The 25,655-nt window shown below is 45.2% G+C and overlaps 1 protein-coding gene across 3 annotated transcripts; it reads right to left on the bottom strand.

The window, feature by feature from the left end:
* Positions 1-792: 792 nt before the first annotated feature.
* Positions 793-24,602, bottom strand: cnksr3 (cnksr family member 3). 3 transcript variants are annotated; one of them, XM_046374089.1, is made up of 14 exons: positions 14,600-14,871; positions 14,328-14,491; positions 10,635-10,837; positions 9,880-9,967; positions 8,585-8,626; positions 7,135-7,254; positions 6,795-6,854; positions 6,559-6,627; positions 6,185-6,334; positions 4,528-4,658; positions 4,219-4,394; positions 4,012-4,098; positions 2,948-3,249; positions 793-2,779 (listed from the first exon to the last, which is right to left on the bottom strand). In XM_046374089.1, the coding sequence occupies exons 1-13, from the start codon at positions 14,709-14,711 to the stop codon at positions 2,960-2,962; spliced, it is 1,692 nt and encodes a 563-aa protein (XP_046230045.1). In that variant the 5' UTR covers positions 14,712-14,871; the 3' UTR covers positions 793-2,779; positions 2,948-2,959. The 3 variants fall into 3 exon arrangements, with proteins under 3 accessions (XP_046230045.1, XP_046230046.1, XP_046230044.1); XM_046374090.1 differs by lacking the exon at positions 14,600-14,871 and adding an exon at positions 24,389-24,602 and having other exon boundaries at positions 793-3,249; XM_046374088.1 differs by having other exon boundaries at positions 793-3,249.
* Between the last annotated feature and the right edge of the window lie 1,053 nt (positions 24,603-25,655).

Raw genomic sequence — 25,655 nt, 5'->3', positions numbered from 1 at the left:
TAAATGTGAACTTCATGTGTGAACGACTATACTCTGAATTATGGAGTCTTCACTGCAGGTCTGTAGGAAAATAATCCCTGTTACATCATGTTAAATCAGTTTGTTTGGTCAGGGATTGAAAATGAAGACGTTTTCCTTATTCACAGTAGCTGTCATTGTCCACCAGATGGCGCCATTAGCCTGGCAACTCTGCTTGGATTTGCAACCGCTGAGCCTCCCTGATCACAGGTTGAGCTGTTCAACACGTAAGTGAATGTCATTCCTCGACTCATTTTACCTTACCAAAGAGATAAAATTATTTGTAATTTGTTTCTTCTTAACTCTGTTAATCACCGCACAAATTCTCAGACTGATCTTCATTTAACCCACTTACATATGCAGTATGCTAATACTGACAAATAATTTATCTAATTTTTAAACTCTCGTGTAATTTCACGCATCACTATTTATGCTGTTGTATTTTCACTGGCTGTTTCAGTCTAAACTCACCAACAGTAACAATGGACATTTTTAGTGGAACTCACTGACAATTTGACTGTAATTGTATATCATAAAGTCCAACAGTTCACCAACCGACTCCTGATGTTTACACTGCACAGGTTGATTTATGGAGCACAGGGAATACAGAGCTATACGTAGACTTTGACAATGTTACAGCTGAACATTTTGGTTTTATCCAGTAGTGTTTTATTGATTATCCTTTAAAATGAAATGTGTGTTTTATAGAAAAAAAGGGTGTACAGCTTCCAAAAACCAGGCACTTGTCCTCCTACAAGAGTGATAATACCACACTTTTAAAATAAATTGCACTTTATTTAGATTTACACATGAAGAATAAAACCAGTTAAATGACTCTCACATAATACTCAACAGGACAGAATAGGTTAATAATATGATACGTATACATTAGCTAAGACTTGCCTCTGCATGTTGCTGGTCACACCACAACGAGTGTGTAACAAATCAAGCATGTTTCATTATGAATTCAACCTTCAATCTGTAAAATGAAGAATTTTATATTATTTTCTTCATGTTATGTTCAGAAAACAAAAATCTAAAATCTTTAAACTGTTGGAAAACTCTTTGTTCTGTCCAGAAGACAGAAGGTCGCCTCTTTGATATTTACAGCTTCAGTTACACTCATAGCTCTATCATAACGTTGCATATTTTGTGAGTGTAAAGGCACCTAATGGCAACGGAACCATAAACTCTGAAACACAAGAAAAAGATCTGAGGAAACACAAGGAGCTTCTCAGACTGTAAACATCAGGGGATCCGAGACGCTTCCCTGAGGAACTCCTTCGGAACGCTTTTCATGATGGCACATGAAGAACCCTCAAATACACAGTGGATCTTCAAAGGACCTTTAGAAGAACCAGTAAATCCTTTTTAAAGTACGGTAAGCCACACCTGAAATATTTAAGATTAGCTGGTTTTACCCAAAATGTTATGCAACTTCCAGCAGCCCTGCGTCAAGGCACAAAGCGTTAGCGAAGCGTTACCCTGTTCATAAGCTTTGTTTCATTAACATTTTACTGTAATTTGCCATACTGCCTCTGACTGTTACAGCTTTTTGTAACTGCTCTAGAAAACAAGTTGAAATTGTTACAGCTGCTGTAACAAGACTTTAGTGAAGCTTCAGAAATGCTTAATAACAGTGCTAACCTCTTGTGTTTACTTTTCACTATACTCTAAAATAAAAACTTTAAAACATATGTACAAACCTAAGACACAGGAAGCTCCTGAGACTGAGAGGAGAGGACCAGATGCAACAGCTGTGATCTTTAGAAATGTCTGACCATTTTTAAACTAGAGACACACTGAGGTTTCATTCTTAGCTCTTTGAATCTGAACTTTGAAATTCATTTTTGGTTTTATTGATTCTTATTCTGCTTCTTGATTCCTGTCATGAAACCAGAATCCGCTGGTAAAAAACAGCTTCATTTTCAGCAGTTTTAGGCCAAAAATAAAAGACATTTTTAAGCATTTTGGGTAAAAGGCCATGAAGTTTCCCTGCACAAGCTGAACTTCCTGTATGGAACCTGAACAGGTCCAAACTTTGTCAGCCACTGAAAGGTTATTTTCAGCATTCAAACTTGTCACTGAGTTTGTTAACCGAATCTCATTTTTCATATTCGAAACGGTTTCAAATTCAGACCTGGTTTAAGTATTTGGAGACTACTTTGATATCAGTCTGAAATATGTAGTTCCTGCTTAGTTTCCCACATCCTTCTCATCAGCAATATTCCAAAAAAGGCCCAAACTTTCTAAATAAATTCAACACGAGAAGTTGAGGTTTCAGCAATTAAATTCATTTCTTCTTAAATGTCTTTAAGGCTAAAAGAGAGGTATGTTTCACACGTGTTTGTCTTGACAGAAGTTTTGGCGTATTGCAGAGCCGTGGTGATCAAACTGCAGAATAAATCTGGATCCACTTAACCGTGCGTCATGTCATGAACGTCAACTCCAGATATTCCATTAAAAACACAAATGTCAAACTCGTGGTGGTGCGATCAGTAGTATTCATCCTCTGGAGACCACGAATGTTTGCACAAATTTCTCATCTTATTAAAATCCAACAGTTTTCAGATATTTCGGCCTGGACCAAAGCGGCTAACCGACCTTCAGACCAACATCTCCATCCACTGAGCTGCGCGGCTATGAAACTGTGCAAAAAGTTTCTGTGGTTGGATGTCTCATGTTGCACGGGGTCCTGGAGTGCATCTGAGCCTCACCGAGACGGGCGGGCCGACGGGGGTTCATGGCGGTAACTGAAATCCTGAAGACAAAACGGAGACTCGGCAGAACCCTGTTGCTCTGTGGTGAAGCGGTTTGTTTCTTTCTGTGAACAGATACTGAAAAGCTTTTTTCCTGCCGCGTCCTGAGGCTCAGGCTGAGAATACTCCACCTCCTGAAGGAGCCAGAGGAGAATTCAGTCGTAACTAACCTGGAGACCCCGTCAGTGGCTGAGCAGCCTGAGACGAGCCAGCCAGCCTCCGAGCAGCGACGTCGACTGCTTGCTGGCCGCCGGAGGAGGAGAAACGGCTGCAGACTTTTTGGACGCTGCTTCCTGGTAAGGGATGGTTGCGCTGCTGTGCAGGTCGGCGTTGATAAAGCACTGGCTGCCTCGGATGTGGTCGACGCCGCGGGCAGACGGGTGACCTCGGTACGGCAGCGGGAAACACGGCTCCTCCTCCTTGATGGTGCTGATTCGCTCGTTGCTCAGATATCTGTGCAGAACGTCCTGCCCTGTTCAGGAGACGGGATGGCACCATGAATTAACACGTCCCGTCTACTCAAAGTAAGAAAAATGTTTCCTTTACACATGCATCCATAGCTGCGCTGTGAAGCCTGAAGGCGTAACTATAACCTCACTTTGGTTATTTTTACTCCAGAAGTGAGGGCCAGAGGGTGAAAAGTTGTCGGTTAAAATATCGTTTCTTCTGGAACAACAAATAAAAATCAGCCAGCAGGATGAGATAATTTTCTGTTTAATTTGTTTTTGAGGCTTTAAAATCAATCAGGTCACTCAGTTTGTTAAAGATCCTGTGATGTCACACAGGAAATGATGGCCAGAAACGAATTTATGTTTCCAAATGCGTGACTGCATATTCAGTGCTATGACTCACTAGATGACTCAGCGTAAAACACAACACAGCTGCTGGCGTGTTGAGTTTATTCTACTGTTCATCTCATTTGAAGCGTTTAAAGTCCAACGCTTGATGTGTTCTTGTTCAACTGCTCTGACTTCCATAAGCAGCCTGCTATCTTTGACAAACTGCCAACACACACACACTTTCACATCCACACAGTTTGTTTCTGAAGGTGAACTGCTCTAAGACCCGTGACTGAAATCTGCTGTGTCGCTGTAGCGCCAGCTTTCAGGGTTAATAATCGACGAGATAAAAATTCAAAGCACGTGGCTGGTCCTGCCACCGTCTGTCCTCAGCTGTTAAAAAAAAACTGTTAGATTACTACTGCATCTGGGTCAGCTGGACAGGTAGAGCTCACCTTTCCTCATCTGAGACCCGGGCCTGCAGGACGGGTCAGACGCTCCTGAAAACGACTCCACTGGCATGGAGACGGGTCGAGGTTTACCTGCAAACCGACACCACACACCACGCAAGTTGAAACGTGCATATGCAAGTTTATCGTTTTGTTTAATCTTAGTCGACGGCAGACATTTTGCAAGTTTCAGACTGCAATCTGTGCACTCACAGCGTGTGGAGGAGCGCTGTCTCAGGCGGACAGGGATTGGCTGGTTGAGTTCAGGTGGGGGGCTGAAGGACGTCCTGTTGTCATCAGTGAGGCGTCGCCGTGCGTCTGCGTCCAGGCACGAGTTGGGAGACCTCGGCCTCATTTTCACACCTGGTGATACGTTCACGTCTGCGTCTCTTCACAGAGGAACAGAGAGCAGGAGGTCATTAAAGCTCAAATGATTCCACGTCCAGTTTAACTCTACACCTTTACTGAACCACTCGCAGCACTTCTTCTGTATGTAAAAGGGGGATGACTGGGTGAACTCACAGCGGGACATAAGGTGCTGCAGGTGGAGGAGGGACGTACAGATCCAGTATGGCTGTCTTCCCTCTCTTTCCAAGAGCGTCTGAGGTTTCCGGCTGCGGGGATCTGTACAGACCTGGAGCTCCCTGAGGGGTCTGGAGACAACAAGAGAAATGGAGCTGGTAGATGTAACGACTTCTAATCAGTGTTGGCGTCCAGCTTTGTCACACAGCAGACAGCAGATGAGGTGGAGTTTATCATAAAACGACAGGAAGACGTTCCAGCTGCAGAGGAAGCTCCTCTGTTTCCTTCTTCGCCTCCAAAGCTCCAGAAACACAGGAACTTCACTCAGCTCAGCAGTTTGAGTTAAAAACGCAGAAACACGTTTTCTCGCTTAATTAAAGATTAACAAGATAAGAAGATTCTAATTTCCATACAAATATTGTCTTCTTCCTCTGTGTCATACAGCTGCTTTACAATCACACGCTTCCTCACACACACACACACACACACACACACACACAACCTCGTCCAGCCTCAAGACAAAAGGTGATGGAGCCTTTGCTGTGCTGGCCCAACTCTCTGAAACACATTAGATCTGCTGACTGTGTCAACAGTTTTAAGAAGCTTTGAAAACCTTCTTCTACAGATAAGCTTTTTAGAAAACTCTATTCCAAAGATAGTGTTTGGCTCGTTTGGATCGCATGTTGTTTTATTGTATTGTTTGCTGTTTCAATGTACTTATTCTTCTGTGTTTTTACTGTGCTTGTTCTTTGTTTTATTGCAATATATAATTTTGTGTTTTTCTTGTGTGAGCCACTTTGTAACACTGTGTTATACAAAGTGTTGTTTAAATAAAGGTTTGCTTACTAACAAGCCTTTAGAATACAACACATTGTTAAAGATGAAAGCAGAGGTCATGAAGACCTGAGAGCAAACATCAGGGTGGCCCCCTGGTGGCTGTCTGCAGTACAGCTCGTGAACTCCCCCGCCCCATACAGTTTCAGGTGGCCTTTGAACTGAATAGAAGGAGTGACGGTGAGGTAAAGACAGCTGAGATTAGAAACTGAACCAGTCGAAGGGCATTCATGAAGCATATCTTCCCTAAACACACACATCCTGGAGTCAGTCAACACAAAAACTCCTGAAGGCGGTTTAATCAATTCATAATTGTCACATTGTGCAGTAAAGAATGAGTCACCCTGCAAAGATGTCTGACATCAATGCAGCCTGATGTTTGGAGTGTTTCCTATCCCCCTTTTTTCCAGGAAAAGGGAAGAAAGGATGCATTGTTCACCCACACACCTCGGAGGAGCAGCAGACTGGGTGGCTGCTGTGTTTTCTGCCTGGATTCCTCACCAACTGAAACAACACTGAAAGCTACGATGACAGACGCACCAGAGGGGAGGGTCGGCCTCGCCGTCGTACAGCGAACTCACACCTGAGAGCTGCCTGCTTGAAGCCAACGGCTGCTGGGGCTTCAGTAGCTCCATGGCAGCTTGGCAGCCATATGCCCTAAAAATCTGAGGACTCAAACTGACTTCTCATCAAACATCACATTGCTTTGCTTTAATCACTTCCCCTCCAGCCCCGCAATGCGACAGGCTGTTCTCATTCTCACGAACTGCCTCAGTTAGACATGCTCAAACCCCACAGGTGACGTGGTGTTGCAGCAGCTCACCTGTACGCGTGGTGGCCTCCAGCGCAGGTTTCTCAGCGGCGCAGGCGCAAACCCACCAGAGGTTCCAGACGGCCTTTTCTTCACCACCATGATGACACCTCCAGACCCCGCCCTCAGCTTTTCCACCAGGTGCTTCAACTGCCAGCCCACCTGGACCAATCACAGACAAGAACACTGAGCAGTAACAAACACTGCAGCCTGTGGAGGGCGCTAGCCGGAATTTAGACTTTAACTGTTTGAAATCAGCTCTTTTTTTAACCCAAATTTCACTGCTCATTAAAAAAAGGTGAAGCTGCCTCCACAGGTTAATTGTTTTCCTCTGTTTGCAGTCTTTATGCTAAGCTAACAGTCTCCTGGCTCAGCTTTTCACTCACCACAGTCTGCCTGTTGACCTGAATGACTTCATCTCCTGCATGAATTCTCTGGGTTTTATCTGCAGGAGACTGAAGCAGAATGTTTCACTTCATTAGAAGGGAGCTTGAACACAGTGCACAACACGCTAACACAACACGCTAACACAACACCACCATCTCTTCCACTGTTTCAGCAGTGAAGCAACAACCTGCCGTTGACACGACTTTCAGAATCAGAGCTCTGGACGTGCACTCACATTCTCTGTTGTTCCTGTGATGACGTGAAGCCCGTCGTAGGTGGACTTGATGTAAATACCCTGGAAGATTAAGCACATGCGAAGGACTCAGTGAGAGTGAGAACATGTATGTGAATCCTCTTTAAATGACCTGGAGTTTTTACATGTGCTTCTGTTTCTGACTCTGACTGTGGTTCACTGTGCAGCACTGAAATATCCGTCAGTGTTTCTCAGGGGAAGTGGGCTCAAATTGTGGGTTTTCTTTTCAGCACACTCGGCACTCATGTGAAAGTGACGTCCCGCTGATACGGCCTGAATGAAAGTGATGACGTCTGTCCTGCTGTTTATTTTGTGAGCTCACCAGTCCCTCCCCAGGCTTGACGTTGGTGATGTGCACCTCCTCCAGACAGGCCATCTCACTCTTTAAGGGGTCAGAGGTCGCCTGAACGGTCTTCTCGCAGATGGCATTCAGAGCTCGGGACTGAAACACACACACACACACACACACACACACACACACACACACACACGAAAGTATGAAAACAACATCAGGATCAACAGTTCAATTTCCGAAATAATATAAAGTTACATATAGAGCTGAAACAACTAGCTGACTGACAAAAATTCACTCAGCATCTATTATGATAACTAATTATGTACGGAGGATCATTTTCCCGTTGAGGTCATTTTTTTGTTTAACTTGTGTTTGTGTGTTTGTTGTTGTCATTCACATGTTGGCCACAAGAGGCTGAAGCGCACCACGACCACATGCGAGAAAACCATCCTGCAAAAACTTTTCTTTTCACAATATAAACACACGTGTTTATAAATTTGTACTTTAAGTACACCTGGATACCAGTAATGCTGTATCAGCAAGTTTTAAACACAGGGCTTTTACTTATAACAGAATATTTTTACACCTGGGTACTGCCACTGAGTACTTGTTTCACCCCTGGTGTTGCTGAACAGCAGACAGAAGGATCTTCCAGAGGCCTGAGGCCTTCGACAAGCGACACACATAACATCATTACACTGAGCAGACACGCAGCCCTGAAGCTCAGCAGGAGGTCGAGGTCACGGAAAGCTGGGAGCTGATCAGGAAAACACCAACCCACAGGAAATTACAAGTCAACCAGAAAAACAAGCTCCTCCGCAGAGCTCATTGGTTTTTTGTCTGCTGATGTGATTTGCATATTTTGTTAATTCTTAATGCTTGTTTATAAAGAACAGTCTGTATGGCTGTATACACACAAAACTGCATGAACGTCAAAGCTCTATAATATTTAGTATCGTGTCCCGTAGTATTTTGTGTCCCAGTCACAGAGCCAGGAGACTGTTAGCTTAGCTTAGCATAAAGACTGGAAACAGTTAGCCTGGCTCTGCTCAGTCCAGTGATCGAAATGTTACATCTCAGTGGTTTAATCTGTGCAACAGACAGTTTATTTACAGAACTGAAGTGAAAGTCTTCAGAGGAGAGTCAGAGGAAGCCCGAGGTCGCTGTGGGAGCCAAGCGAAATCAGCTGATTCAATACTGCGGGAACAACAGGACAACCAACAGGAAGAGATATCTAAGACAGGAAGTGGACGGTCCTGAGCTGAATAAACAAACCTGCAGGTTCACTCACACGCGCACACACACACACACACACACACAACACCACGGGACACTCAGTACAAGACAGGAAGACAGGAAAAGGAAGACAGGAAAGGTGTGTTCCACTGACTCAGTCTGTGTGTGTGTGTGTGTGTATATGCCTTCCTTAGCATCTCCAAACATCCACCCCTGAGGAAAAAAGAGAAGCAAAACTCACCACTTCCAGAATCTTCTCTTCAATCTCATAAACAGTACAGTCCTGCGAAGAAGAGACAGAAAGACTGACTGATGGACGTCACACTAAAACAAACCAGCACAGTTCAGACAGACGGAGGATGAAACATTCTTCTCTCTGCAGTAAAATGAATACCAGGATGTGATTTATTTCTAGACCTTTCCTCTGATTTGGTGCTTTTATTTTGGAGACTTATAGGACAATCCAGAAAGTCACATGATTTAAGTCTTTTTCTTTTACAAAAGCCTGTCTTTGTGAAGAGCTGTGAGTGTGGAGACAAAAAAAAGGAATCAACGGGAAAACAAATATTTGAGAAATGACAGCCTACAGGAGAGCGAAACCAGAGGGAGGGACCGCAAACACCTCCCAGAGACACCGAGAGGATTCCTCCTGTGGTCGGTGAAATAACAGCTCCCTGCAAACAGGCTGACAGGATGATTGCAGGACAGACGGCGAGGAGACGCCTCAGCGCTGCTGTGAAACGCTGCAAAGAACATCCAACTGCACAGATGAATCCTAAAAAAACCACCTTCCACCTTTGTTGTTGGCAGCTTGTTGTAAACCAAGCAGAGCCATCACACATGTGCTCTAAATGACACGTAAGGCTCAACAAAGGGAAGGTGCCAAGCAAGCTGCTGCGTTTACTGCCATGCTCACACCTGCTGTAAAAAACAGGCTCTCAATAGCAATCAATAGCTTTAATAAGCTAACTAAGTGAGTTAATGGTTTAATTAATCAGCTGTCAAAAATGATTAAAAACATGTCAGTAAGCCACAGTGTTGTTCCTTCTTTGTGTTTGTAAAGATTTATGTGTTCAGTAGGAACCAACAGGCTGAGAGACGCACCAACACAATGTTGGTTTTGGTTTGTATGTCATTTGTTGATCTAAATGCTTTAACTGAAGTGCTTTTTTCCCCCAAAGACGCCATAAATGTCTAAATGGCTAAATTGTGTTGAAATATTATGAAATGATGCACAAGAAATCTTTTAAATTCATGGAAATTGAATTTAAGGGCAGAGAGTTAAAATGCAGAAATCCCCTCCTGTTCTTGCTTGTTTTGGTAAAGCTGATATCTGAAAGAGATCCATCATCAAGAAGACTTTGTACGTGTAAACAGAAGCTATCTGCCTCATTATCATCATCATCAGAGCCTGAACACAAACAGTCCCACAGGGTCACATGTTCACGACCTCCTTCTTCTCTCTGATGTGAGCACAAGTTGCTCCAAACATCTGAATCTGAACACCACCAGGGGGGCCTCAGGGGCCTCACTGACCTTCTGGACGGTGGAGGTGAGCTCCAGACACAGCTGGATGATTCTGCTCTTGGTGGAGGTGAAGTCGTTGGCGCTCGTCAGAGGAGTCCTGAAAAGACAAAATGTAGTAAAACCATCTCGCCCACCGACGTGATCAACACCTGGACCCCCGGACGCTCTTCTGTAATGAGGCCTCAGCACCTCCCTTTGTTTGTGAGCAGCTCAACAGTGCAAAAATAACCAAGGAGAACGTTTAATCAACATCTTTGGAGATCATCTGCTGCTCCACTTGTTTTCATGCTGTGAACATCAATTAGACAGCAACAAAAAGCTGCAGTTTGCTTCCTGCCACCCCAAGCTGATTACCGACTCTGAAGTTTAGAGCATTCAGTTCTGCAGATTCTACACTATCTGGTTTCGATCCTGGATTCTGAGTCAGTAAAATGCATTCAGTGTCAGGCTGAGTTGTGTGTGTGAGCGACCAGACACGAGGCAGATGTCAGGTGTGTTTTGGGGCAGGAATGTTCCTCAAGCTGAAACAAGCCGAGGAGACACACAGCACACGTGTTAACAAGGACCAGCGCTGATCGCCGTGTGTGAGGAGGAGCTTCAGCGCTGATCGCCGTGTATGAGGAGGAGCTTCAGCGCTGATCGCCGTGTGCCAGGTGGAGCTTCTTAACGCACCTTTGTATTTCTGTCACAACTCTGCTGACCTACAAAACTACAAAACAAAAACGAGCGTTCAGTCTGAATGTCCTGAGTGTGTCTGCGTCTACCTGTCCAGCCACGCCAGCAGACCCTTGGCGGCTCCGATCAGCTCAACCACGGCGGTGAGAAAGTCGTTGGAGGGCTGATGGGAGATTTTGCTGTGGTAGGCGGGGTTCTTCCTGCGCTGCGACACGGCGCTGCTCAGGCTGTGGTGCGCCGCTCTCATCTTCCCCATCAGAGTCTTCAGGTTGTCCGACTCCACGCCGTAGTTCTGCCCAAAGATTGAAAAGGAAAACACATCAATTACACATCTGAATGTTACGAATATTTTATCAGTACACGAGTAAATTCTTAGGAACAGTAAGATTAATGTTGCTGCTTCGGTCCTCTGCATCGCTTGGTTTGTTCTCTAAGTTGCTGCTTTAAAAATATGTCAGATCAAAGGAGATGGAGAAGACGCTTCACCCTCTTATTCACGCAGTTTTACAGATTTATTTACATTAATCAGTCGGCTATTCGCTATTCGGCACCAGGGGTCCACAGTGCACAACATGCAGAGTCGTATGTGCATCAGGACTCTTCAGACCTGATCAGTAACTGCAGATGACTAAATTCTTCTCTAATGTATTCTGACTGTCAGCTGACTTGCCTGAGGCAGCTCAGATGTTTCAGGTGTTGTGAAGCTCAGAGCCAATGAAAACATCTGCAGGCAAACTGACGGCCCGCCTGTCAACTGACTGCGCTGTACAAACCACTAAAAATCTTGTTTCAGGTCAACATTTAAATCCTGTCCGAAGTAAAAAGGTCTCATCGGCCCTGCAGCACATCTGTCAGTCAGAGAAGATCTCTGAAATGAAGTGAGATGTTTGCTGGAGTGAGACAGGCAGCATCAGGCTGGTAACATGACCAAAGAGACACGAGTCTCTCGAGGTCCAAATCAACAAGGAAAGTTCCTGTAGTTGAAAAAGAAATGCCGATCAGAGGGATTTTCACACACTGATCTGTGAGTTACAGCCTACAGTTTTAATATCAGCTTCAACTAAACGAGACGTCGTCACACACGAACAGCAGATTTATTCATCTCCACCAGCACAGCACGGCTTTGTGTGTGTTCTCTAACTGTGGAGATAAACTTGTGGTGTTTGGGAGGTAAAAGTCAGCACAGGGAAAGTGTCTCCTGCTGCACTGAGAGGGAAAACTGATCATCTGACAGCCAGAGGAAGCTGCTGCTGGAACAAAAGTGCAACGGCTCTTCCTGTGTGTGTGTGTGTGTGTGTGTGTGTGTGTGTGGAGAAGGGTGGTGGTGGTGGGTGGGTCATTCTGACAGGTGGGAGGGCTCACATCTGTTTCCTGCTCCACACCAGAGAGCAGTAAACTAAACTCCATGCTGCAAAAAATATCCACAAGACGTCAGCTGACCTTCAGCTCGGCGTCACAGGAAGACGAGCTGCTGTCGATGAAGGGGCTCTTCACCACCCTCTTCACTCGTGTCAGTGCATCTCTCTTCAGGACTAAAGATATCAGGAAATGTTCATATTTAAAATCCGTAAATCAGGCAAGTTGGACATTCGGATTAGCAGCTGACAACTGATGGACTAATCGTCATGTGTATAACGTGTACGTGTTTAAGGATGAAGAGGAAGTGGAGGCGGACCGGCAGCCCTAACTGTGCTGATGGACAGGACCTACAGAACATAAGAACCAGAGAAGCTGGAGCTGATCTGCTTTACGTCAAGATAAAGTCACCGTTTTATTTCCAACAAGCTGAGTCAGATCGGACACAAACTTCTCTCAACCCTTTTGTACATTTTCCACTTACTGCTTACATTTTTTGGACAAATCTCACACTGCAAAATAAGTCCCTCTAAACCATCGCTCAGTCTCAGGTCTGCAGTTAATGTTAATCCACGTTTCCAGTTTCATGATCCTGACTCGCTGATGTTATCTGCTCATAACATCCCGACTCCTTCAGGTGTTTAAAACAGAAACCCGGAGCTGTTTTTAACTTTTTAATCAGCAGTATTCATCATGTGCCTCATCCTCTTCTTTTCACTGTGTGTGAGTGGTGGCAGCACAGCATCAGGCTCTGCTGGATCCCATTCAGTCCAGTGACAACACTGAACCTCAGCACCGGCTCTAAATCCTCCTTTTCACTGGGCCACAGACGGCCGGAGCTCACAAACAGCTGACTGAGGGCTTCTGTCTGCACTCTGGTCAGGGGAGCTTAATCTTCAGCTCTGACGCTGTCTCTCCAAATTGACGGTTGTTTTTTTTAACTTGCAATTTTGGTCATTTTGGCAAATCATACTAAATATAGTAGTCGATCTAAAATGTGAATTTACATGTTTGAAATTTCTCTTATGTTTACTTCAAGCAACATTTTCCAGACGTCTTTGTGGCGACAAAACCAGGTCCAAACCCTAACCAGGTGGTTTCTGTGCCTTAAACACAGCGCTTGAAAACTGAAACGTAAAGAAATGTAAGGCTGCAGGATATCCGTGATTTGCAGACAAGTACGGTGCCAACGTTAATTCTGGTCACTGTAGAGCAAGACGGCGCAATTTCAGTTTGAACGGTGAAACTAAACATTTTCAAAGTGCGTTTCATTGGAGCAAGGAGCAAGAATGGGATCTGGGGAGAGAAATCTTCGCCTCGCTGTACTCTTTCACAGTGAAGAAATATTAAAGCCAGCAGTGTGGGTGTGCTGAATGATCTGATAACGATTTAACAGAGTGCCTTTTATTTACATCAGCACATTCTCTGGCATGAGAGCCGGCGCAGCAGAAACCACAGCTATCAGTAAGAGCTCAGAGAGCCAGCGCTCAGAGACGACATGTCGTTCCTCAGTTGTCAGCAGCTGAGCTTCACGACACGCAGTTCACTTCCTCTGATCACATTCTGGTTATTCATCAGGCTGCGTTGTTTGTGGTTTGTGTGTCTGTTCTCTGCCATGTCCACGGGGGAAAAAAAGGAGAATGTGCCTTTACTTTCCTCTGGTGAGTGCAGACCTGCTGCTTTGGTATGACTGCGCTGCCTGCAGGACAGAAAACTCAAGGTCATCTGTGCGTGAAGCTTCACATGTTTACTCAGGTGTAACAGAGCTGAGATGTTTGGGTTTGGTACAGGACTTCTGTGGCCATGTGGTGAACAGAACCGCAGGCTTCGCACAGCGAGCGTCGGCGCTCGTCAGGTGAGTCCAGCACATACAGCTTCTGCAGAACCATCGACCAGTGAACGTGATAAACCTGCACATAACAGCCGTGCTGAACTAAGAGCAGGGAACTGGACAGGAACTGTAGGTCGGCGCGGTCCAAGCCAAGACGTGTAACAGCATTTCTCTGGAGACGTAAGCCTGATCACACGGACGGAGAAAACGCACTCGTCCTCTGTGAGCAGACAATGCAATATGCATTTCACAGTGCAAATCAGTCAATATGTAAACACACAAGACTAAAGAAAGAGCTACAGCGTACAGCCGTAAATGTCTCCATGGCAACATTATACTTCCTGCTTTCATAACATTTGATAAACTCAAATAAGGGAAGTAGGAGCAACGATAACAAAAGCAGGGAGAAAATTCATAAAATTCAGCTTTTTCTAGTTAAAACTCTTTTCTTTATTAAGATCCTCCACACATTTATACACACACATGTTCATACTGTTTTGAAAACCTGGCAAAGAAAAAAACCTGCTCATGGAATTCAGCGTGACGTCAGCAGACTAACGTCCATCGTGAGGAAAAGCCTGACGAAGTTACTGACCAGGGCGCAGAGCAGGTCCACGGCCTCCAGCACCAGCTCCTGGTGTCCGACCCGCGTCACGCCCAGAGACAGCAGCTCCTGGTGGGACATCCTGAGCAGCTTCTCTCCGTCCACCTGCTGCCGCTGGAAGGACGGGATGTACTGCTGCAGGCTGTCGTCCAGCCCTGAGAAACAGACGAAGACACGGCACGCTGAGTAAACATTCAGTAAAAACAAATTGATGGCATGTAGCTAATCAGAATGAGATGACAATATGAGAGAGCAAACAAAACCTTTGAGCAGCTGAGTTTCAGTGAAAGCCGGCTCTGTTATCATCCATTCGAGTTTGGCAGCAAACAGAGCTGCTGAGTCAACACTGATTGTTGACTCTTCCTGCTGATCCATGAGCAGCGAACACACCACGCCTTACCTCGGGATCAGTCTGGACTCTTACAGACAGACGACCCGACCGTCCTGCACACAGGACGTCCCGGGTTTGATCCCCAACGTTCGCCATGTCAGCTGCACTGCCCTCCAGCGCCAACGACAGCAAACTCTGACCTCTGGCGCTTTACTTCTGCATTCATATCAAGTGCTTCCTGTTAGAGGATCAAAAGCTGTCCTGCAAAGCCAATCAGGACGTTTACTAAAATGACAAAACTGATGAAAGTTTCTGAAGAATTTGAAACTGTTTGGGTCCATGTTTAGCAGTTGTCAGCTGCTGTGTTTCTTGGTGAAACCATCGGCAGGACTGAGTATCCCATCCCCCGTGCGAGGGACAAACAAAAACGGGGACCCAAACTTTACAACATGTCTCCATAGTGCGACAACTGGTCAAAGTTCCACAGGAAGCCTTTCAAAAGGCCAAAACAAATAAAGAGTTCAATGCTGATTTCATCAACATTCACATATTTTTTCAGATCCATCCTGCACGCTGAGCACTTAAGTCCCGTTCAGGACTGTCCGGATCCAAACTTCAATCCCTGTGACCTCGTGTGACCTTGAGCGGGACCCCGCCAGCTCCGGCGGCGCCACTGTGTGCCCGACCCTGAACTGCGACCTCTGAGCTCTCTGTGAAAGGCAGCAGAGGGAGCCGAGATGAAAGAGTTCTCACCGCTGGATCAATGGAGGAGCACCAACCGACGTCCACCACATGCTCCTACTGACACATCAGCACAGACGAGACGAGTTGTCTGTGCAGGTTTAAGCTTAAAATCTTCCCTGTTCAACAGCTTTAAACTAAACCGTGGTCAAGTAATCTTCAATTTAAGGTTTTAAAATCTCACATAGTGTAATCAAGATAACATTTGTAGCTCTTAGCAAAGAACAAACACAAAACTATTGTAGATGAACTGATGGGCATAAAATTGACCAGCAACAATTTTAAGTCATTTACAGGTTCGAACATGCAATCATTTGATGGTTTTCTTCTTCTTCTGTTATAGAGAACTGAACATATTTGGGTTTTAGACAGCCGGCTAAAGAAATCAAGCAGCTGAAAGATGTTACCTCAGCCTGTGAAAACTTGTGCATGGACATTTTCATTTTATAGACCAAACAATTCATTGGAAAAATAAATGGCAGACTATAGAGAAAGAGTTGCAGTCCTGGATTAAGTTTGTAGAGAATCTCTTAACATCCAAGTCCAACTGCCACAAATTTCAGTTAATAGCTAATAATGAAGATGAGAAACTGACATTAAATTGACATAATAAAACTACATTTCAGCTGTGGAATTAATCAGTCAGGACTGATTCACTCACTGACATCCGGAGACAAACTGCTGAAACTAAAACTTTTGCACCATAACGTCCACCAAATGGCAGACGTCGCGATGAGCTCAGCAGCGAGCTGGACATCAGTGGGCCAACAGAGGAGGTGAAAACAACTGCCCCCACATGTGGTCATTAAAGTGTCCCGAAGAATCTGAGACTCCCGTTTGTCTTTGGACGGACACGCGGGACGACAGATGGCCTCTGACAGCAGGGAGGAAAATTCCTCCTTAACTAACTGCTGATGTGACACCTCCGACCCTGGGACACACTGAGAACAACACACACCGAGAACAACACACCCACTTTCTTTGTGCTGAAGCTACAACCATCAGCTGAGGCTTTATGGGCTCAGTTTACGGAGAACAATTCATTACTGACAGACTGTTTGACTAACAGATTCAATTATCATCTCATGGCATCTTTAAATTACTCATTTTGTCCAGTTGACAGTAAGAAAAAGTCTTCAGTTTTCTGAAGACTTCAGTTTCTTCAGCAAGGATGAAGCTGCCTGTGAGTGATTCAGTTAAATTTAAATCAGACTGGGGTGACAAATGAAAACTGAACTTCAGTGAACTTCAGTCGGATACAAGTAAAAATCTTCTGCTCCTGCAAAGATTCCCAGATGCAAACTTCCATGACACTGGAAGACCGAACTGGGAAACAAACTCCCCGTGTGCAATCAGAGTCGTCTCTGTGATGTTTGGCAGACGGGAGTTTGTGGCCGACAGGAATGTGTTGGCGACAGCCTGGATCACATTACTGACACCCAAGGAGGCCGATAATCTCTCAGCCGCACAGCAGGGTCGACTAAATGTCACGCGACAGCCAAACGACCTGCTGATGAAGGCGTGACAAGGCCGGGCCGAACCTCCCTGCAGACAACAGCAACCTTAACACGCCGACACCTGAGCGTCTGTCTTCACATCTGATTAATCCCTCAACTCGAGCACACACCTCCAGGGCACTCAGTGCTGATGGGTCCATGGGTTCAGGTCCACATTCATCCTATTTTGACATCTTTCACACAAATGAACACGAACTCTCCACTGACTGTAAACAAAGTTAAAGACATGAGTTACACTGCAGAATAAGACTCTTGGTCGCAGCAGGATTAACTTGAGCAATAAATCAAATATGCAATAAAAACTGCACTGGATCCAATGTTCTAATGAGAAATAAAATGACAGCTGAGACATTTTTCTCATTCTGAACATTGCAGTCAGGTTTGGCACTTGGCACAAACTCTTGGAAAGCAGCTTTGACGGTGAGAAATGATCAGGAGCAGGAGCAGGGGCAGGAGCAGGGGCAGGAGCAGGAGCAGGAGCAGGGGCAGGATCAGGAGCAGGAGCAGGAGCAGGAGCAGGGGCAGGAGCAGGAGCAGGAGCAGAGAGGCTCCTCAAGCAGCACTGAACGAAATGTTCAGCAGTGAAATGTAAAGTGCAGCATTAAGATGATTTACACAGGCTTCCCACATTCTTTCACCTTTCAAATATTTCTGTATTTCTGAACATTTAAGTAAGACTGACATTAGCATTAAGACCAAACCCAACAATCTACAGTTTGCCAGGTTATAAAGACCTGAAAATCACTGCCTGAATGTCTCATGTTCACCTGAAGCAGCACAACCATTACAGACCTTTTGTGATTTACCACAAAGCTTCTAATCTTAACCTAATCAGCTCTGAGGTCGCCAACATCACAGCTCGGTCCACACGAGAAAACAGTCTGCATCTCGGCCTGTTTGTTGACAGAGCTACATTCTCACCGACTCCGTGTTCAGGTCAGTGAATGCCTCAGTAAACGTCTCCACTCAGTTTACTTTTCTTGATAACACCAACGATATCTTTAGATTCTGAGCATTTGGTAACCTTCAGAAGAAAGTTCAGATTTGTGGGGCTTTAGAGGAGGAGTTGATATTACTGCGGTACATTTCCACAGTTTACTTTAGTCACAGATGCAACAAAAGTTAATTTCTCTGTCTGTGCTCTCGTCTCCGTCCAGTCTTATATTTGCAGACGGCTGTGGGCCTCTGTCCTCCTGTCAGTCAGCTGCTGGTGGGAAACCCTCTGTGTACCCACCGGCGGCAGCAGCTCAGGGTGGGAACGTTTTACTTCATCACCGCAAAATGGCCGGTTCAGACAGTCACTGATGCTCAACTACCTGCCAAGATGTCAAACCCCGCTGACGGCTATGTGTTTATCTGTCTGATCTCGGCTGAGCTCCTCAGCTGTGACGTAACCTTCGGGGCAACTCTGAGGAGTTTGGGGTTTATTGAGAGGAACTGCCAGCGAGAATTCATTTCCAAAGTCACAGCTGAATATTGAACTGATTCCAACAATCTGGATGAGGAAGCAACAGCTCACCTGGACATCAGCTTGACAGATGAGGGAACTACAGGTTAAAATGGGCACCATATGATCTGAACTGAGATATGGCTTAGATCAATACAGTTTATCAATGGGCTTCACAATAGAGAACTAAATATGATGATAAATGCTGGCTTGTTATCAGAAAGTCTTAGAGCCAGAGAAACGTCTTTTCTCTTGTAGCTTCATTTAGACATCAGTTCCTTTAAAAGCGTGGGCTCTGTTGACATGGTTGCACTTCTAACCGTCTCCTACAGTAACTCAGAGTATTTATAAGGCGTGCCGGTGACAAAGTGTTTCAGCCTGCGTGGCTGCGGTCAAACACGTGAAGAAGCCAGTGAAAAGAGCGGCAGGTGAAACTCCGGCTGCTCATAAACAGTCCAGTTAATCATTTGTCACAGAGATGAAAACAAACAACATGTTTTACACGCAGACACAAATCCCTCGCACTGACAGGGAACATTCGACAGAGTCATCACAGAGAGAACACAACCAGAACGTTCTGCAAACATCTCATGTTGAAGACCAGCGAACTCCTCGACTGTAATTCATCTCACGCTGTTTACAAGCAGTTTGTTTACTTGTTTTTGTGGGTAGTTTTTCAGAGCCTTTAAACTAATCAAACTGATTCAGTTCATTTATTCTGAATTTCAATGAGACTGCTGAACCCTGCGGTACGTCGCCTGCTCACTACAACAAACTGCACATGTTGTGTTGTCGAAGCACAAAGACGGAGCTCGTGGTCGACACTCCCCAGCTGGGGGCAACAAAAGGAATATTTACCCCACCTCCACCACAGCAGGGCGAGGGTGGAGAGCCGAGAGGAAAAGTGGCAAAAGAGCACTGAGGCTATTCATAGCTTCTCACACACACACACACACCCCGGCCATTCATCTCCTCTCATTGGTGCAAGGCGGCGGAGGGGAACACACTCTCTGTTGAGCAAATGTTATTCAGGAGGAAAAAGGATTTCCTTGAGCTCTGAGATCTGGGCTCAGCAGTCTTATGAAATCAAACAAACAGGAATTGTGGGAGTCCAGTGTGTGCAGAGCTGAGCTGTGATCCCACAGCACAGGGCGACTGTGACTGAACTCAACTCAAAGTTAGCTATTCCTGGATCCACACCAGCAGAGGGACGTCTGCCAGCTGCTGGACGCTGTGATCGAAATCACCTGACAGGACAATCAGTCCACTTTCATGCAAATGAAAACCCAATCAGCAGTTTTAACAACAGTGTTTAATCTCCATCAATAGCCTGTTTTTCTTCATTTTGAATTGCCCCGTAGACTGCAGCCAGACTGGGAATAACTGACCAGTTTCTCCATTCGCCCCACCAAAACACAAAAGTGCATTAATCTGATCTTCTTCAGCTCAGGCTCCTCATTAATCCTGCTGCCTTATTGGCTGGCTGTCTCACTCTGTCGTTCCATCAGGTTACGCTAAGTGCGACAAAGTAGCACAAGGACGTTAAATATGGTCGATCGCGACATAAACTCGTCAGACAGCCCAAAACTGCAGCACTTATTCATTTTAACATTTTAGTTTCCAGATTAAGCCGTGCTGTTTATCCATCTGGATGGAGCTGCAGAGGAAGCTTCTTCACTTCTTGCGAAACCATCAAACCTTCTACTGAGCGGTTTTCTAATTGCTGTTGTGACACAGAGTCTATTGCTGGTATATTTTAATTGTTTCATGGCCCTGTTTGGCCTTATATTCCATGTGTGTGTCTCTGCAGAGGATTTAACCCCCAGCTCTGGCATCAAGCCATCCATCCATCAGGCCTACGTCTCCACACGGCGAAGACGTTCTCCTCCCACTGAACAAACAACCAGCCTTCACGCTCTGTTTCCGACGGAAACTTCATCACGTGCACCTCAGATCCTCATCATCAGGGCAAAGCCACACTGCGGTCTCGTCTCACAGGACGAGACGTCACACCCGTCTCGCTTTACTCCTGTGAGTCCTGTTGGCGACAGGTGCAGACACGAGAGGAAGCTTTGTTTTTTTTGTTTGCCGTAGGCCAGTCAGCATCCTGATTGGCTGTTGAGATGTCGTTTCATACTTTCAATTTGATGACCAAAACGCTGCATTTTCGTCAATCTCGGAAAGCAGAGGGAGGAGCTGTGTCCAGTGGCGTGACTCTGGCAGCCTTCCGGTTGGTCAGTGTGAATCAAATAAACCAAAAACAAATAACAACTTTTTCACTTCTAAAGAAACCACCTGTAAGCGCAATCACACCCTTCAAATTGCTCTTAATTGGAACGCCTGTGGTTACACTGACAGTACAGCAGTTAGTTTGACGGTTTATGATGGGCAGGATCCGTGATAAAACCAGTTTACAGAGGACAGATATTTTAAAATATGTCTCTCGGCTTCCCGGACCCGTGACCTTCCTTCCTTCTGAAAAATAAAAAAGAGCGGGCAGGAAGGCCACTGTTACATGAAAGTCTTCAAAGTGAAAGCACACTGACGCAGAGTTTGGGCTGCTCTCCACTGCTCACTGTTTTCAAAGATAAAACAACACCAGCAGGGAGGAACAGGAGGGTCAGAGAGTCAAAGCCCGGGATAACAATCTGATTTTACAAACTTGTGTACTTCCAAACCGTTGGCTGCTTGTGAAGTGGAAACGAAAATCCTGTTGGAGTTCTACATAACTGGGGGTTTGAGGAGGTTTTATGACCTCACAACACGTGTTAAAGCTGTTTTCAAGCATTAAAGCACAATGCCTCATAAAGACAATAAAGTGCAATCAGATTTGATGGGAAAATAAAAGAGCTTTGTTTAATCAGGACCATGTTAAAAAACACTGTGAGGTCTGGAAATTGGAGATTTTGCCTTTTTCTCCTGCACATGCATGTCAAAAATTATTACAGAAAACCTGCTCTGTTTGTTTTTTAACGGAGATGCACAACATAAACAAACATTTTTGAGAGGAATCACAAATCAGCCCTGCCTGGTTCAAACTACTGAATCTGATCTCCCAGCACATCACACACTTCAACCTGCAATCTACTGCACTCAGCGCCAGGAACTTCCTGCTGGGTGTCAGTGCTTCCCGTCTGTTGGCTTTACTTCCACACGCCCCTTCGCCAAAGAGAACTGGATGTGTCATCTTATTTATTCTGCCTCTCGTCACTCAGGTGTGTGGCAGCACCTGCCAGACGAGCAGAGAAGTATGTGGATGTGTCTGAACACGCCGAGTTCGATCACTGAGACGAGTGTGTTTACCTCTGAGCTTCAGCTGTGTGATCAGTTTGCTCCACTAACACAGATTATTTAAAGCTACACGTTTGTCACAGTTCTGATGGTCAAATCTCATCCTGGTGTGGACTGAAAATGTGTCCAAAACCGGCACAAAAGCTCCGTCAGATTCAGTTTGTTCTTAGATCAACTACATCAGCAGATCCATTCAGGAAATGACAACACACAGCCTTAGCTTTGGAATACTTTGTTATGTGGAGAAACTTGTTACGCTCCTGCAATTCAAACTGGCACCAGCCTGCAAACCCGTCAGGAGTTTGTTTGCCTCCAGCCTGAATGAAGTGTGTGTGGCGTTCGTGGTCAGTTGGAGCGGCTCAGTGACAGCCGGCCCGGGGGAACCGAGTCCAGATCAAACAGGGGGATTTTAACCAGACCGACTGAACCTCCGATGAACACAACCTGTTGCTTGAGTCGTACAATGTGTGTACGCACACACACACACACACACACACCCTCAGTGCGTATAGCTGGAGGCAGCAATCTGCTCTGTTGTTATGCTCTCAGTACTGCAACAGGCTCTGGATCAGCAACAAATTTAGTTTCTCAGACAAAGAAACAACACCAACAGTGCGTCTGTTAAATACCAGACTGTGCTGAGAAAATTCACTCTGTAAAAGACTCCATGAAAAGACCAAAACTAGGAAAGAACTGATCCTGCCAACAGGTAGAGCTGAAATGTCAGTTTGAAAATCACTTAATCATTTATAAGCTTCCAGCTGCTGAGATGATCAGTGAGAGGTTTTCTTGGTCTTATGATATCAAACTAAACGTTTGAGTTTTGACTGCCGCTCAGACAAAAAACAGTGAAATCAATCAGTAACGCATTTTTCAATTTATTCCATCAGCAACCTGACAGAAAAACAAACTCCGATAATGAGCCAGGCTGACAATCGGTCAGTCAGTCCCCACGCTGAGCGACTGCAAACACAGGAAGAGGAGGAGCTCCACTGAGCCATCCAGACCACATGACTGAGCCGTGTGTCTCTCCCTCTTGTCATGCAGAATTAAGTGTGACAGTCAGATGTGCTCCAAAGTGTCGCTGACCTTCTGACCCTCCACACGGCAGGAGGCCGACCTTCATCAAGAGCTGGGATTGTCTGGGTCTTTACTGCCCACCGCCACAACTCACTTTCTCTGTAAAACCATTTCCCCCTCAGAGTACAAGCCAAACCTGGACTCAGAAGGACAAGTCAGCAACTGGCATTTCTGGCTGCCTCTGGTTAGCATCAACAGGCGGCAACACGACTCGAACAATCTAAAGTCTACAGCTTTAAGGGTCGGGCATCATTTACGTTAGAACTGAACAAAAATAACACACCGTATCGATTTAAAGAAACAACACATTCGGCGGAGCTCAAAGACTAATGCAACAGCTTTTCAACTCATTTCTCAACACAAAAGAAATCAGAGAAATAAACATTTCTGCCAATATGACCGTCTTTAATTCCACGCTGTGATGGGAACCGTTGACTAAGTGGTTTGGTGAACGTGCACATTTTCAAAGTGGGCCATCACAGTAAGAACAGGCATGATAATAATAATAACAACAATCAGAATATACTTGATGTTCTCCACAGTTAGAAGCAAACCAAACACGTGCATATATCAGTACTGACAGCAGCAATCAACCAAAATGAGTTGAAACGTGCTGGCAAAAATCCAATATTGTGCATCCGTGTTCACCTCTGAGGAAGACTAACTATGAATGCAAAAACACTCGTTATCAGCACGGGAGACACAAAGCGTGATTTCAAAATCCGCAGCACAAACGACTGCCCTCCTCTTGACTAAAAACACTTCTTTATCAAAGCAGAATCATGAGTCTGACTGCCACTTTATGGCTGATCTGTTAACTGGTCGGGCCTGTTTATTGCTTCATGTGAGTGTGCGAATCCCATCCAGCGAGTTTTTATTTTGCATCATGTGTGGAGCTGCACCGAGAGCAGAAATGTGACTGTAAAAATATAAAAAGGTAAACATGGTAACAATCTGCAGGCACACACACACACACACACACCACAAGTCTAATTAATTTCAACCATCTTTGCAGACAGTAAAAACTGTCAAGCGCTGAAGGCTTTACTCAAATATTAGATTTGTCTCTTTTATTGTTACCGATTTAAAGCAGAATTTAGCAATTTTTAGTTTTTTGTCACTGTTTGTATTTACACAGCATGTTTACACAACATGTAATATTATATTAATATGTAAATAAATTTTTTGCTGTTGTTAAACAGCTCTTTTAATACGCTGGACAACAAGCACGTCCTTTGAATTATGAGCAACTGAGAAAACCTCATTTCTTATTCGTGAACTTCTAATCTCGACTTTGACTGTGTGAACATCGCAGTTATGTAAAACCAGAAGGACTTCTCATAATTAGCACGATAAGTCGCCCTCGTTAACAGCTGAACCGTTAACTTTACTTTGTGTCGCAGACAGTGTGTTTTCTGCGGTCAAAACGACTGATGGCTGCTTTAATTTGAAGCTTCAACTCAAATCAAGCTGTTAAATGACGGGATTTGACAGCTTGATTTGAAATGAAACTATTTCAAAACTTCAAACCCAACCTAACAGCAGGCGATGCACGTACTGAATTAACCGCAACAGGACCGTTAAGTTAGCTTCCCCCAGCAGTGACCCATCAGACGCGGTTAGTCTCACTATTTGGCAGCCTTACCTCTCATCCAATCCGCCACTTGTTGCGGGGTCCATTTACTCACAGCCTCCATGTCTCTCCAAAGGGTTTTAATTTATCTCTGGCGTCTCCAACTACCAAATCAAACCGTTTACCGCCATGAACAGCTCATACTGAAGCTGACCCGATGCAGCACGCAGACGGAGGGACTACCGGCCCCACGGTCGGCCGCTCACTGACTGACTGAGGAGGCTCGTGGGGAAAGTTAACAGGCGGAGCAGAACACACCAGCCGAGCAGCGCGTGGGGCCGGTGTCAGGTTACCAGGCCGCGACTCTCTCCCTTGTCCACCAATCCCGTAAGAGTATGCTGATGCTGCCTTCACGTGCTGTGGGGACAACGGGACATTATAACTTCACAAGGTTTAAAATCGATATTGATTACGCCTAATTACGATAACAACGTATCGGCTCTCCACAAGTAAAGCCATCGCATCTGGATCTCCCCCTGGTGGCTGACCTGCAGTATAAGTCATAAAGCCGTGGTAGCTGATGGGACATGGGCCAAAATAAAACTCAAAGTGCACATTAAATAAATTTTTCCCAAAGATGGTTTCTGTTTTTGTTTTTTTTTTAGGTCGTTCTGATCATGCTGATGTATGTTCAAGTGTAGCTTGCCACCTGCTCTGCCACATTATTATATATAAGATCATGTATGTCAACTTGTGTTGAAAGAAAGTGAATTAACAAAGTGCAAATCACAAAGTCACAGGCTAAAACTTCCTTCACTAATTATACCAGCTCCATTTCTTCTGTTGTGTCCAGGCGTCCCAGGGAGCTTCATGTCTCTACAGAGGTCTACAGCCAGACACCTCAGATGCTCCTGGGAAGAGAAAGAAGACATCCTTACTCGATCTGTACCCGACTCTCCTCCGTCTGCAGTGCCTTCACCCGGTTATCCTCTATCTACCCTGCATCATGAACATCTTGTCCTGTTTTTAAAGTGGAGTAAATAAGTAAATTGTTTCAAAGATACAGAAGAAGTGCTGCAAGTGGTTCAGTTAATGTATAGAGTTAAATTGGACATGGAAACATTTGAGTTTTAATGGCTCTCCTCCTCTCTGTTCCTCTGTGAAGAGATGCAGACAGACCAAAGTCCAAAGACAAACAACCACACATGCACACACTCACACCCAGGGGCAATGTAGAGCAGCCAATTAACCTAATGTTGTAATGCCCGCCTGATCAGTTTATCCAATGTGGATGTGTCCTCCTTGGATGTGCTACCCCCCCCAGCACACCACAGTGTAA

This window comes from Scatophagus argus, chromosome 19, assembly GCF_020382885.2.
Source record: "Scatophagus argus isolate fScaArg1 chromosome 19, fScaArg1.pri, whole genome shotgun sequence".
Classification (NCBI taxonomy): Eukaryota; Metazoa; Chordata; class Actinopteri; family Scatophagidae; genus Scatophagus; species Scatophagus argus.
The sequence above is the reverse complement of the archived record's forward strand: the minus strand, read 5'-3'. Positions and strand labels throughout refer to the sequence as shown.

Excerpts from the sequence above, each read along its gene's own strand:
- cnksr3 (XM_046374088.1), bottom strand. The coding sequence starts at position 14,711 with ATGGATCAGCAGGAAGAGTCAACAATCAGTGTTGACTCAGCAGCTCTG. Across the intron at positions 14,492-14,599 it reads TGAAACTCAGCTGCTCAAAG|GGCTGGACGACAGCCTGCAG; the intron begins GTTTTGTTTGCT and ends TCTGTTTCTCAG. Across the intron at positions 6,335-6,558 it reads AGGTCAACAGGCAGACTGTG|GTGGGCTGGCAGTTGAAGCA; the intron begins GTGAGTGAAAAG and ends TGATTGGTCCAG.